General features: G+C 38.6%; 3 protein-coding genes across 7 annotated transcripts; 2 read left to right on the top strand and 1 right to left on the bottom strand.

The window, feature by feature from the left end:
• The first annotated feature begins 749 nt into the window (after positions 1-749).
• On the top strand, positions 750-5,727 carry LOC148400462 (transmembrane 6 superfamily member 1-like). Its single transcript, XM_088370860.1, has 10 exons — positions 750-981; positions 1,065-1,168; positions 2,176-2,273; positions 2,355-2,458; positions 2,523-2,605; positions 3,018-3,136; positions 3,402-3,506; positions 3,565-3,657; positions 3,996-4,115; positions 4,995-5,727. The coding sequence occupies exons 1-10, from the start codon at positions 890-892 to the stop codon at positions 5,184-5,186; spliced, it is 1,110 nt and encodes a 369-aa protein (XP_088226986.1). The 5' UTR covers positions 750-889; the 3' UTR covers positions 5,187-5,727.
• Positions 5,728-5,850: 123 nt separating this feature from the next.
• LOC148400461 (U2 small nuclear ribonucleoprotein auxiliary factor 35 kDa subunit-related protein 2-like) lies at positions 5,851-10,683 on the top strand. Of its 4 annotated transcripts, XM_088370855.1 has the most exons (12): positions 5,851-6,092; positions 6,617-6,696; positions 6,778-6,862; positions 7,040-7,148; positions 7,477-7,563; positions 7,797-7,898; positions 8,057-8,095; positions 8,222-8,352; positions 8,489-8,702; positions 8,906-8,961; positions 9,047-9,156; positions 9,499-10,683. In XM_088370855.1, exons 1-12 carry the CDS (start codon positions 6,049-6,051, stop codon positions 10,326-10,328), a joined length of 1,887 nt encoding a protein of 628 aa, XP_088226981.1. In that variant the 5' UTR covers positions 5,851-6,048; the 3' UTR covers positions 10,329-10,683. The 4 variants fall into 4 exon arrangements, with proteins under 4 accessions (XP_088226981.1, XP_088226982.1, XP_088226983.1 ...); XM_088370856.1 differs by lacking the exon at positions 7,797-7,898 and having other exon boundaries at positions 5,852-6,092; XM_088370857.1 differs by lacking the exons at positions 5,851-6,092; positions 6,617-6,696 and having other exon boundaries at positions 6,822-6,862; positions 7,477-7,602; positions 7,804-7,898.
• Positions 6,693-13,138, bottom strand: LOC148400460 (AP-1 complex subunit sigma-2). 2 transcript variants are annotated; one of them, XR_015857465.1, is made up of 6 exons: positions 12,976-13,138; positions 12,082-12,260; positions 11,855-11,963; positions 11,638-11,775; positions 11,369-11,495; positions 6,693-7,119 (listed from the first exon to the last, which is right to left on the bottom strand). XR_015857465.1 is itself a non-coding variant. In XM_088370862.1 (5 exons), the coding sequence occupies exons 2-5, from the start codon at positions 12,258-12,260 to the stop codon at positions 11,448-11,450; spliced, it is 474 nt and encodes a 157-aa protein (XP_088226988.1). In that variant the 5' UTR covers positions 12,976-13,138; the 3' UTR covers positions 10,413-11,447. The 2 variants fall into 2 exon arrangements, 1 of the variants encoding a protein (XP_088226988.1); XM_088370862.1 differs by lacking the exon at positions 6,693-7,119 and having other exon boundaries at positions 10,413-11,495.
• Positions 13,139-13,581: the final 443 nt, after the last annotated feature.

The raw sequence follows: 13,581 nt of genomic DNA, 5'->3' as shown, positions 1-13,581 counted from the left end.
TACTTGAAAATGATAATAATTCCGAGTTAGATTTTGATGCTGATTGACACTAAACTTAGCATGCTGATTCAAAAAATTTCGAGCTTTTTTTCAAGCACGTCAAGTGTTTTATTTTTTTCCACGGCTTACTGGATAAGCAAAATCCAGTACGCTACAGACTTGCCAGTTTATTACAATTGAACTGATCTACAGATATGTGGCAACTTATCATACTTTATTTATTTATTTATTTATTTATTTATTTATTTATTTATTTATTTATTTATTTATTTATGTGTTTGTTTGTTGGTTTATTTGTTCCTTTGTACGTTCGCCCCCTCACTCACTCACTCACTCACTCACTCACTCACTCACTCACTCACTCACTCACTCACTCACTCACTCACTCACTCACTCACTCACTCACTCACTCACTCACTCACTCACTCACTCACTCACTCACACTTATCCTGGTTACCACTTAACTCTGAAAATGTTAAACTTAAACTTTTGGAGTTAACGCTCAGTAATTTAACCCTGGAATTTTAATTCAATTCTTGCTGTTTGTGTACATTGTTGTGTCATTTAATTTGTGTAGTGCCACATTTGATGGCCACATTTGACACCCTACATTTTGATGACCTGCACACACAAGGATATGAATCCACTGCTCGGCAGCAGTGCCTGCACTGTGGCCAATAATAACTTAACAAAAGTGGGTGTGGATATGGGTGTGTTTGTGTGTACGTGAGAGAGATTTATAGAGCTACCCACTAAATGCCTGCTCAACTATTACAACTGGATTCAGCATGTGGAAACAACTGTGCAGCTTTGCCAATTATTCATAATGTTCAAATCAATATTATTGCCACCTACAGAGTAAACATATGGATCTGACACACGGTCAGCAATGAGTGCTTCTGCGGGGACTGGAGTGTTTGTGCTCTCTTTGATGTCTATTCCCATCTGCTACTTGTTCAACTCTCTCGTCTACAACAACAGGTGAGTGTCTGACTTCTGGGATGTTTTGATATTGTTTATTTCCCACTTGGTTAATCGAGGTCTCTCCACTTGTTTTCTTATAGCGCTGAAGCCTTCTTCTTTGCTGGATGTGCAACATTCATCTTTCTGATCATATCTGCCCGTTTTATACTCAAGAGGAAAGCTCCTTTAGACTCTCTTTTCTATGGTAAGTATAGTTGGGTTAGAAGTGGGGACATTTTTTTTGTCCCACATGGGAAATTTCAACCATGATTAAAATACAAAAATGTTTACTTGTTGTGTCGTATATACATATAGTAGTCATGACGCATAGCTGTCGTAATACTGATTGCTATATTTTGTTTAGAATCACAAAAATGTAGCTCTTGAGCTCATGCTCAAATGTAGATGCACTAAGGAAGTTTTGTTCAAGATGTCCGTTGTTGAGCAAGGAAAACAAAGATGTGGACTAATGGTTGGTTCTTTATTTGCAAGATCTTGGGTTGTTTTACGGAAGTCAGTACACAATGCACTTCAGCAGATGAAACAACCACATCAGACTCCAGATCAGAATGCAGCAAGCAGGAATACGGAAGAGAAGAAAAGGGAGGGGAAAAGAAGGAAAAACATATCCTCATAAGACAGACATTTGTTCCGTTATCACCTGAATGTTTTGTATCTATGTGTCATGACGTTGATGAGCTGTGCCTTATGTGTAATGGAAAAGTTACCAAGCTGTGTGTGCTGTGTCTGTGCTCTGATGGAGCAACTATGTTTGTATAAATTAAGAAGAGTATTTACACATTGCTGTTGCTCCCTCTTCAAAGTTAATTTTACCACCCTTTTAAATTACTTTAATTTCTTTTATTCATACAGAAATTAAATAAGTATTCAAATAAAATGTAACATTATTTAGTTGTTGCAGATTCATTCAGAAATAGTTTTAAATGTATTTTAGGTGCCTTAGTATCTGCAACAGAGTTGAGCCAAAGAAAAACAACATATATGATAAGAATATCTCATAAAAAGTCTAGCGTTGGAGATTAATAAAGATAAATGAAATTAGGTAGTTTGATACCTGATAAACTAAGATAAACTGTTGGCAACCTAAATTGTCCCCCAATTCTGGAATGACCAATGAAATGTTTTGTTGCATTTAAACTTTAAAAATATGCATTTATATGCAGCTAAAAATGAATGTATGCATCTGTTCAGTGTATGCAGTCCATGCGTTCTTCAGTGTGGTGAGCTTAATCATCGGACTGGAACAGGACAACATCATTGATGGATTTGTGACTTTTTACCTCAAAGAGGCAAGCTTGGTGTTCCCCTTGTAATGTTGAGTCCATGTTGTCTCTGTCTCTTACTTATTACCCCTCCTTCTGCTTTTCCAGGCAGATCCGCACATTAATACAGCACATGGCCACATGATGTCCTATTGGGATGGATGTGTGCATTATCTCATGTATCTGCTCATGATTGCTGCAATTACTTGGGGGTGAGTGCTGGAGTGTCCGCATGCATTTCCATACCATACAGTATCTAAAATGTGTTGTTTTTAGGGACAACTTCAGAGCTATTGGACTCTACTGGGTTGGGTCTTTTGGTATGCGTTCCATTATCTACCTTCTTGGGAATGCTGTTGGTAAGAACAGTCAAAATTATGAAAGACACACAAATGAATATATCAAATATGTTTGATGTAATATATTTGATTTGCCTAACATGTCAACTATCTATCGAATATCAATTTAAGAAGAAAAAATGCCAATAAAAGTTATGTTTCTTCTTGTTTCTTCTTTGGTTACCCAGGTCATGTGACCTGTAAAGGTTGAATTTTTTTTTCATTTGTTTTGTTCTTTTCTTGTTTTCCAAAAGCATTTAAAAATGTCGTAGGCAACTGTTAGGCTCTTTATGTTGTGCTTTGTCCATAACAGAATTTTCTTTCACATTTTTTAACTTTGATATTTCTACCTGCTCACTTATTTGTGTATCAATAATGGTTAATTTTGGTTTATATGAAGTTTGATTCTTCAATAATTCTCTGTCTTTTCCAGGAAAATATGAAACTGAAATGGGTCCTTTCTTCTTCCTTCACTTGCTGTACATCTTCGTATCTGTTTGGGCTTGTTTTCGCATCTTTAGTCATCCTTCCACACAAATTGTTGAGTTGACAGTAAGTTAGATGGATATTTTTCATTATTATACCATTATTATTTATTATAATGTACATAGCAGTGCCAGAGCTAGCAAGCTAATTTCGACAATTCGAAGCTGTGCAAATCAATACACCGTTGCGAACCAATGAAAAGAATGCACCTACAAACTGGTTTTTTTTTTAAAATCACGTCACAGTTGATGTTATGTATATATTTTAATCAATCAGACTTAAATTAAATCGCCTGTGACATGCATGTTATAAATATCCTTTTCTCAACCAGAACATCCAGGAAGCTCAGAGGATGACGTTATTCCAGAGACCTTTGGACTTATGTTTTGTGATCTGCCTCATCCCAGCTACAACTTTCTGTGTCTTCAGAGGTCTGGTAAGAAACACAAACACACAAGGATTCTCTCAATGAGTCTAACTTCAGGTTGCTTTAGGTTGCCCTGGACTGCTCCAACACATTATGCCAACACTATGTACAACATTATGAGCCATATGTGAAAGACCCCTCGGCCTATGCTAAAATACACGTAAGTGTACATGAGTTGTGAATACATGGTGTCCCAAAAGTACTCTACCACCAATTTGAGGAACGTTATCCGTAGCAAGATTCCAAAACTATGGAGTGGAAAGTCTGCTACTAAAGTCCCAATGACCAAACTTTTAAACAGACAATCGCTCAAAGCTGCAAAGCCTAAGCTGTCAAATGCTGATGGCTTCACGTCTTTCCAAATGATACCAGAATCAAAACAGAAAAAAGAAGTGTATTGCAGCTTTTGGGACACCATGTAAGAGTACTCTAAGTTCTCACCCTCGTACTCGTATTCTTTGAATTCCAGAAGCGGTAAATCTTATAATTGTTTGTCAGATGCTGGTAAGCATGCTGTACTCAAGCCCATACTACATCATGACTCTCTACAGCTTGTTGGTTCCAGGATGTGAGTGGATGCTGGACTTGACTCTTGTACATTCAGGTGCAATAGCACAAGTAGGTACTATTTTTTTTTCAGCATGGTGAGGCCATGAAATCTTGCTACTTTGAAATGCATTCAATAATGAACCAAATATGGTGGTTACAACAATTCAGACAGCCAGACCACTGAAGATAAAAACGCAATGATGTACATGCAACAGGATGCAATTAACCAGTTTTTAAAAATTGCTGCACTGCACTCATTTCTCATACAAACTGCACAGCTCCTACTGCTACACATGTACAGAGTGTGAGTATGTTGCCAAATATGGAGATAGGGGATCTGGCCAAACATGCTCTGTCATGGTTTACTTGAGGTATGTTTGCATGCATACCAAACAAAACAAAAAGTTGTGCCAAGCAATAGGAGTGGCGGTGTAACCCAAAGAGAACAAGGCAGCTGTTGTGTTAGCGCTGCAGGCTGACACGTCACTCACTAGCTGGATGAGGACGGAAACTGACTTCAGACCAGGAGGAATGCTGGTATTGGTGGTATTCATCTAAATGTCAGCTGTTGAACAAAGATAAAAATAGGGCTGCTCGTGCCCTGACAACTATGGTTGCTAGGAGACATGTCCAGAGCCCCCCTTCCCCAAATAATAGAAACACTATACTCAGGATCTTGATCATTACTTAAAGACTTAATAAAATCTTGAAAACTTATGTGCAATTATGACTGTTACCTGCTTGCCAAATAGTGAGCACTTTACTACATTGCCTCATTTTCTTTTTCATGGTCATAGCTCCTTATTAAATAATGAAATATTGGTCCTAACTTGGGATGAATTTACAACATTAACTAGTGGCTCTCGAATTTTTTACATTTGGTAACCACCTCAGGTAAAATCTCTGATGGCCCCCCGTCTTTATTTCCTCCCTCTTTTTTTCCACCAGGCTCAGTTCTCTCATATCGGCGCCTCCCTCCACACACGGACGCCATTCTCTTACAGAGTTCCCGTTGACAACCAAACTGTCTTTTTGCTGGTTAATATCCTCTATGCTGTGGTGCCTCAGGCCCTTTGCTACCGCTACACTACCAGGCCTGCCTTCTTCCTCAGGGGAATGCCAGATAGGAAAAATGCTTGAGTGTACACTCTCTTACAGAAGGGCTGGTATTAACCAAGACTCTGTAGTAGCTAGTTGAGATAAATAAATGAGTGCTTGGTGATGTAAAATAAAACACGTTTTGGAGCGTGTACCATAGCAGTATATCCATCCATTAATCTTTATTCTCCTCACATAATTAGAAGTATTATATTATATATTTTCATGGGACAACACTAAATATCGAGGTTTTCTGAGGGGACAATGCATCTACACTGTTATACAGGCAATACATTACAATGTAGCAGTGTTGTCCAATGAAAAATATAATTATATATTGAGGAAAAAATGTGAGGGGTTTGCTCAATTTTGTGAGATACAGTATTTCATTCATCATGTGAGGGGAAATACATATTGTCTGTACATGTGTTTTTTTTGAAACTGTAAAGCTGTCTTTCTTCTGTTTTGGAAAATCAATAATAGTTTGGAAAGAAAAAAAACTCAAGAGTTTAAGGCATAATGAGTTTGAGCGTGCTTTTTTGTGCTCAATATTTTATTGTTAATAAAACTGGTTCATATTTGAGTTGTTGTTTTGCAGCATTTTTTAAAATATGAAGTGTACACACTGTTTAAAACATTAGACGACCACTCAGTGTCAGGTTTACGTCACAAACTGTTTTTGTTGACGTCGGAAGCAGTTCTTTCTCACCCCGGAAATATTTTGCATCTTCGCACGAACGCAGCTAATAAAAAAAAAAAAAAAAAGCGACGATTCCGTGAAATCTCACAAACATTGCTCCACATTGGGAAAATTTACGTTTTGACTCAATATTTATACCTGGTCTTTGCAATTATTAAATAATTCAGAGTTGTAGGCTCGTCGCTAGCTAGCTAGTTAGCTGTGATGGCAGCGCCTATTGCTCCATTGAACTGTGCTCCTGCTTTAACGTGAGTGTGCTTCTGTAACTTCTCACTTGTCTTAGAACGTAATGTCACCTGGTTTGAAATCAGAACTAATATCTATTCAGAAATGGTATTTTTCTTTTTATTCATGCTGTTTTATACCGTTATGTTGTGGAGCTGATTGGCGCTATCGATGAAAATCAAGACGTAGCGATTTGCTGTTGGCATCGTGGTACCCAGAGATTATTTTGACCTGAGTTGAGGTCTAAATTGAGACAAAAGTTGTAATTTGCAGCGTTTTGTATTATGTTGGAACTGGAACTGAGTCGAACAAAGTCATTTCGGTATAAATTGTGATTTGCTGCTACCATGTCAAAGCTTAATTTAGACAAAAGTAGTGCCTTACCAGAATCTTGTGTCATCCATAGATTACTGTTGGATGTCAATTGATGTGTCCTTTAAAGGGATAATAATCTGTATAGTAAATGAAATTATACCAAGGCTTCTTTTGTGGAAATACTAAAAATGCTGTCATGTAGTTTAACTTTTTTTTCTTCCATTTAATTCAGTCACAAGCAACGAAAGGCTGCCTCCAGGAAAGAAAGAAGAAAGCGCAAACGACAAGCAATCGCCCGAACCAGAGAATGTGGTATGAAAACAACTTGTGTTGTTTGGGATATCCTGTAATGACAAATATATATATGTTCTGTATATATATGTTCTGTTGTAGCGGCACAAAGCGGAACCGTTGTTGATCCCTCAGAGGAAAAGGATGAAGTAGATGATGAGGATGCCAGTATGTTTGATGAGGAAAGGTGGGGTGAACATTTGAGCATTGAGTGAAGCTTTTGTTGCTCTGGACAAATAAATTCAACACTGACAAAGTCAAAGAGAAGCTTTGACACAACAATTGCTTAATTGATTTTGGGTCAGATGCCATTTAAGATTAAACATGTTTAAGTTATATTTCACTTTTTTTTTTTTTTACCCAGACAACGGCTCCATGAAGAGTGGCTTGAGAGGGAGCGGCTTGCACAAGAAGAATTTCGTCTGAGGTTTGAGAGGGAGGAAGCTGCAAGGAAACGGAGAGAGGATGATGAGGTAATGCAATCTTTCATCACATAAAAGCAGATAAACGACACCTTGATTACATGCTTTAATTTGAGATTTACAGTAAACATTTTATCGTCATTAGGTAGATGTCATAAGATGGTGGCAATGTTTTTTTTTCTAGACAGGGTGCTGGTCAAATGACGCTCCTCTGCTCATTTCAAAATACTTCCTTAGGATGGTGCTAAAGCCACCATTTTATAATAGGCAGGGATTCACAAAAGGGTCATCAGTCGATTTTGTCTAATGCTGAGAGGTCAACTATTCAAACGCTTGTTTGGCATGTTGCGATGTTTACTTTCAGTTGTTGTGTCCACAGCGGAAGATAAAGGAGGAATGGGAGGCACAGCAGAGGAAAGACGAAGAAGAAAAAGAGCAGAAGCAGCAGGAGAAGCGAGACAGAGAGGTGAAACGAGCCGTGGGAGGATAAAAGCGGAGACAAAAATATCCACTTCTACATAATCTTCAGAAATGATGATATCCATTCAAAAATGACATTCAACTTTTATTACAAGCAAGACTCCACTTTGTGTACGTGTAATGGTCATTTTGGATCTGTCGCTATCAGAGAAGGAAGGATGTGCAAATGTTCGATTTATTATTGTCTTCTTGTTTTTTTAAATTCTTTCCTTGACAAAGTGGCACAAGCAGCGAGCATCCTTCTCCTTAACAAAGATACTGTTGCAAAAGTCCTTTACCTGCACACCCAACTGTCACAGCGAGGACGTATCTTTTAACTATGTGTGTTTTCTCCAAAAAGCTTTTTGAGTAATCAAAGTTGACTAAGTTTGTCAGAGCTGTTGTGATTATCTGCCCCAGTGAACGCGGTCTTAACAAGAAGGAAACAGATATGCTCCTAATGCACATTTTCACCTGACATCTCTTTACACCATTTGTAGGAGGCTGTTCAGAAAATGTTGGATGAAGCAGAAAATCAGGTACTGTTCCGTGCTGTGCTGTTTTATGTCCCATTAATAGTACATTTAATAATCACTACCTTATGCAAGTATGATTTTTTTTTTTTCTTCGCATAATGGTATACAAATTTGACTTTTTTTTTGCAGCTAACTAATGGAGGGCCGTGGATGAATCCCGAAGCACCGGTAACAGCGAAATCTGAAAATTATGGTACAGAGCGGGATGTCGCCAACTGCCCTTTCTTCCTCAAAACTGGATCGTGTCGATTTGGAGACAGGTACTGTAGCTTGGCTTTTTTCCCATGCCTTCAGAAACCCTTATTTGTGTTACTTCCTTTTATGAAGCAATTCCTCTGTGTTAATACAAATGTTTTTTTTTGTTTTTTTTTCATTCATCATTCCTCTTGATTTTAGATGTTCTCGGAAACACGTTTACCCATCGAGCAGCCCCACTCTGATGGTCCGCGCTATGTTCATAACATACGGCATGGAACAGTCTCAACGCGATGACTACGACGGGGATGCTTCTCTGGAGCACAGTGAGGAAGATTTGCACGAGTCCTTTGTTGAATTCTACCATGATGTTCTACCAGAGTTTAGGACCATTGGCAAGGTGGTCCAGTTTAAGGTAAATTGGGACGCGGCCTCAAATTTATTGGATAGTGGTTATCGATTTGAAAATAAGTTTCAGCGATCCTCCAATTCCCATCTTTGCTTTGTAGAAGTAATTATTAATATAGGATAAACGGTAACTAGGGGTGATTACATCCCAATAATCATTATTACATCATGATGTTGAGACTAAGATTCTGCTGAAATCTTTGTTTTTAGGTCAGCTGCAACTATGAGCCACACTTGCGAGGGAATGTTTACGTCCAGTTTGACACGTAATTATCACACAAGGGCTGAATATAATCATGCATAATAAATGAGCTGGACTTTGAACAAATGTTTTAATTGTTTTCTGACTAGTGAGGAGCAGTGCAGAGAAGCCTATATCAAATTTAACGGAAGGTGGTACGCCGGCAAGCAGCTTCACTGTGACATCTGTCCTGTAACACGGTGGAAGAATGCCATTTGTGGTGAGATGAAGTTCACTGTCTTTACTTACAGACGCCATGCAAATTTGTGTGCAAATAGTTTGCTGCTATGCACAATAGGAATTTAAGAAGTAGAACCTGTTGATAATATTAAAAAAGATACCAAATGATTGTTGAAGTGAAATGGTTTAGTTTCATTTTTACATTTATAAATGCTCTGTCATCAAATAAAAATATATTTTACCAGAATATATAATTGGAATATTTCCCAAATCCCCCATTTTATTGCCCCATTGAAATTTACTTGAACTTTTCTGAAAGTTTTAGAAGAAATCCACTTTGCAACCCAAGAGGTTGAGAAACCTTTGTTTTGTTTTCCCACAGGGCTGTTTGACAGAAAGAAGTGCCCAAAAGGGAAACACTGCAATTTCCTGCATGTATTTCGAAACCCTGGCAATGAATTCTGGGAGGCCGACCGGGACCTTCACATTTCACCAGATCGCAGCATCAAGGGCAGTCACTCGGAGCGATACTCGGAAAGACACACACAGAGACGAAGCGACAGATCGTGGAGGAGTCACCGGAGCAGAAGCCCACAGAGATCGGAGCGATCCTACGGCAGACGAGAAGATGACCGACGCAGTGAGAGGAGTCGGGATAGGAGAACGTCCTGGCACCAAAGAGATGACAGAAGACGCCCCTTTGGCTCAGCACGTTATGACAAGTGTAGGGACAGGTACCGAAGTAAAAGCAGAAGCAGAGAGACGTCCAGGAGCAGAAGTCGAGACCGGAAAAGGAGTCGAGATAGAAATCGGAACAAAAGTGAAGAGAAAGACAGAAACGGGGATGTGGTAAAAGATATCGAAAGAAACAAATCAAGTAGAGCAAAGAGCAAAGATCACAGCCCGGAGGCTGAAGATGAAAATCAAAGTGTTCTCGATGAGGACGACAAAACACGTCGGCACCACAAGCGCTCGAAAAAGAACAAGAAGAAGAGCAAGAAGAAGCACAAGAAGCGGAGCCGTTCACCTGAAGCGATGACTTCATCGCAAGAGTCAGAGGAAGAGACTGTGGACAAACATTCAATAAAAAGTCCAAGTGGAGAAAAAGCAGAACTCCTTCAGAACAAAGATGACTTGAATGTATGTCCAAGCACTGAAATAGAAAAATGTTCTATAACACAAGTTGACGAGCCCACACTAAGTTCTTCTTAGTGGCTTTTACAATTGAAACTTTCATCTGGTTAATTATGGAAAGACGTATCCTCGTTAAACTGCAAAGAAAAAGTCAAAAAAAAATTCCGGTTTGAAGACATTTATTGTTAAATACTGTCAAATATAAATGTCAATACGATGGCGAATACAAAATGGTTTCTTTTGCAGATATGAAAGAAATTTTACATTCTGAATGAATGCTGAAGTTTTAGAATGAACACCATTTGGCTGCACTTTTTTTTTTCTTTTTGACTGGAACATGACATTACCAATTTATTTTGCTGTGTACTGCAAAGTGGGCATTTGATAGTGTGTGTTTCATTGGAAAGAAATAAATAAAATACTTTGCTTCAAACATCTCTCAATACCAGATTCCATTTTTGTGTCGCATTAGGCTCCCTTAGACACCATTAAGAAGGTAAAACACAGTTCTTTGGTCATATATATATCAGTGCTTAAATGTAAACCATCAATGTAAGGAAAATAGAGCTATTTCTATTTGGATCACATTTCTGGACTTAAAGTGGGCACTGTCATTTCTCCAGGTTACAAAATAAAAATGCATTGAGGTCTACAAACAACACTTCCACAGAAACAACACATTTTGAACATATGCTTTGCAACTGGTTTAGTTTACACTCAGGTTTGTATCATAATTACATAAGATTGACAGATGCGCTTCTGCTTTCTGAAATTAGTTTTAAGTACCCCATGTGCATGTTCGGAACCATTCACAACACTTGCGCCAAAAATGAACCACCAACAACTAAATGAGCTGAATTATACTTGGACTTTTTGCAGATGCAGCAGAACAGCAAAATGAAGGCATGATTGGATTTTTGGATTGCATTAACACTAATTGATACTGAGGCTATATTCTCGTTGCTACATTGGTCTCAAGGATTTTGCACATTAGACGACACTACAGAAAAGACATAATCGAACCACACTTGGCACCACCACAGTCACGGGATGGTACAGAGGAGCACAGTTCAGAGAAATACAGCACAGACATGTTGATTACATACATACATACGTACCTACAGTACATGAGTACAACACTGACGGTCAACGAGGAGAAAAGAAAGGTGTGGCAGCGTTTGCTCTGGCACGCCAAATCTATGTCAGCCCGATTTCTTCTAAGACGCTCCGAGGGGCCTCCGCCTCCTGAAGATGGACGGAGTAGAGATATCACATGAGCATCATTCTTTCTCTAATTAAACTGTAATGCACATAAAAGGCGGGAGCAACAGTTTTGCCCACAAGTCCGCTGCTACAGTGTTGGTTTTGGGTGTGACGATGCATGTACCTCCTGCAGCAGGTCTGCCTGCTCGATGGCTTTCAGAACATTCTTCTTGGAGGTTTCTTGGGCCTCTCCCCCCAGCAGGAATTCATCAAGGATAAAGTAGGCCTTCTCAAAGTTGAAGATAATATCCAGCTCACACACCTGCGTGGACACAAGAAGCAAAGTAGGTTAGGTACTTCTCATCATAAACATTAGATGTGACAGACAATAAGAAACTCACACTGCCAAAATATTTGTCCAATAACTCCACATATCTATGAATGATCTCCAGGGTGATCAACTCGTTGTCCTGATCCTCCACCGCACAGCAGAAATACAGGCTGGCATATCTACCACACACATATAGGGTGAGCTACATGCCAAACCTCATATTGTTGTGATGCAGCAGTTTATACACAGTATTGAATGTCATGAGATTGCACCAGTAGACATCATGGTGTGACTCACCTCTTGTAGACAATCTTTAGATCCCTCCACTCCAAGAAACTGCACATTTTGGGCTTCCTGGCCAGGATGGTTTGAACCAAATCTCTGGAGATCTTCTTCCTCTCCTTGTCAGAGAGAGGAACGTACCATTTCTGGAGGCGCAACTTTCCCTGGCGGCTGAATAGCAGCATGAACTGCATCTGACAGAGTCAAGTTGCAAGTGACAAATGTTTATGACTGAGCCAAAATTACCCAGTAATAAATAAGAGGCACATTGCTCAACTTTTCAGTTTTACTAGACATTCATTGATGTGAACGAATTCATTTCTTAATACTCACACTCTACCCATGTTGTGAAAAAAAGTGACAAACATAGAAGTACTAATTCAACTCCTTCACTTCAGTAATACATCATTGCAAAGTACAAACTTGTTTTTCAGTGCAGCACAATACAGTGTGGAAAATTTCCTTTTCAGTGGAAAAGGTTCAGCAAATTTCCATTGGAATTTTAAATGCATAATTGTGAATTACTCAAAATTATAAATACATAGTGTAACTTGGGGCACGAGTTGCTTTAGTCAACTAAAACATATTCGTCAAAACATATTCAGGTTCCGACTATATGAGCCAACATATTGTGCAAATTCCTAATTTATCCCCATCAATTTCCGTTATATCCATAGAAAGTTTCCAACTTTGATTTTTCTAAGTATGGAAATTGATTGTCAGTTCATGCATAATTCATTCATTCGTATGACAACAAACACCTGTAACTCTTCAGGGAAAAGTTTCATTTTTGCTCATGTTCCATTCAGCTGCTCTATGAATCGACATCAACAAGCAATTTCTCACTTCAATTTTCACGACGTTCATCAAGTTTTTAATCCACAGCACATAAGAAATGCGTCGTTTTACCTTCGATGTAGTCGTTTGGAGGATCGCTGAGATGTGTAAGATCACATAAAACACACCCAAAAAACAGACAAACAAGCTTTAGATACGTGCCACACGAGCTAGCCAGCGTCTCATCCAGCTAGTTGTTAGCAATTGATGGTGAGGCAGCAACCAGCTCGGATCCGCACTGATTGGACAGAAAAACTAACGGAGCAGCATTGTGATTGGCTGAGATGTACCGTTATTTCCTACGTCGCAAAACTGGACATTCATTCATTCATTCATTCATTCATTCATTCATTCATTCATTCATTCATTCATTCATTCATTCATTCATTCATTCATTCATTCATTTTATTTTTTTTATTCATTTTTTAAATAATTAATTGAATTCTTTAAAATCTATGTTCCTACACACACACACACACACACAGATAGATAGATAGATAGATAGATAGATAGATAGATAGATAGATAGATAGATAGATAGATAGATAGATAGATAGATAGATAGATAGATAGATAGATAGATAGATAGATAGATAGATAGATAGATAGATAGATAGATAGATAGATAGATAGATCGGTGGGTAGAAGGACCGTTTACATTGGAACGCACTGTTTACA

Source organism: Syngnathus floridae, chromosome 3 (assembly GCF_059516105.1).
Source record: "Syngnathus floridae isolate MCC-2025c chromosome 3, RoL_Sflo_1.0, whole genome shotgun sequence".
Taxonomy (NCBI): Eukaryota; Metazoa; Chordata; class Actinopteri; order Syngnathiformes; family Syngnathidae; genus Syngnathus; species Syngnathus floridae.
Note: the sequence above shows the minus strand (reverse complement) of the source record. Positions and strands in the feature narration are given on the sequence as shown.

Excerpts from the sequence above, each read along its gene's own strand:
- LOC148400462 (XM_088370860.1), top strand. The coding sequence starts at position 890 with ATGAGTGCTTCTGCGGGGACTGGAGTGTTTGTGCTCTCTTTGATGTCT. Across the intron at positions 2,459-2,522 it reads ATTGCTGCAATTACTTGGGG|GGACAACTTCAGAGCTATTG; the intron begins GTGAGTGCTGGA and ends TGTTGTTTTTAG. Across the intron at positions 4,116-4,994 it reads ATTCAGGTGCAATAGCACAA|GCTCAGTTCTCTCATATCGG; the intron begins GTAGGTACTATT and ends TTTTTCCACCAG.
- LOC148400461 (XM_088370855.1), top strand. The coding sequence starts at position 6,049 with ATGGCAGCGCCTATTGCTCCATTGAACTGTGCTCCTGCTTTAAC. Across the intron at positions 8,962-9,046 it reads GTTTACGTCCAGTTTGACAC|TGAGGAGCAGTGCAGAGAAG; the intron begins GTAATTATCACA and ends TTTTCTGACTAG. Across the intron at positions 9,157-9,498 it reads GTGGAAGAATGCCATTTGTG|GGCTGTTTGACAGAAAGAAG; the intron begins GTGAGATGAAGT and ends GTTTTCCCACAG.
- LOC148400460 (XM_088370862.1), bottom strand. The coding sequence starts at position 12,260 with ATGCAGTTCATGCTGCTATTCAGCCGCCAGGGAAAGTTGCGCCTCCAG. Across the intron at positions 11,964-12,081 it reads CTAAAGATTGTCTACAAGAG|ATATGCCAGCCTGTATTTCT; the intron begins GTGAGTCACACC and ends TGTGTGTGGTAG. Across the intron at positions 11,776-11,854 it reads TGGACAAATATTTTGGCAGT|GTGTGTGAGCTGGATATTAT; the intron begins GTGAGTTTCTTA and ends GTGTCCACGCAG.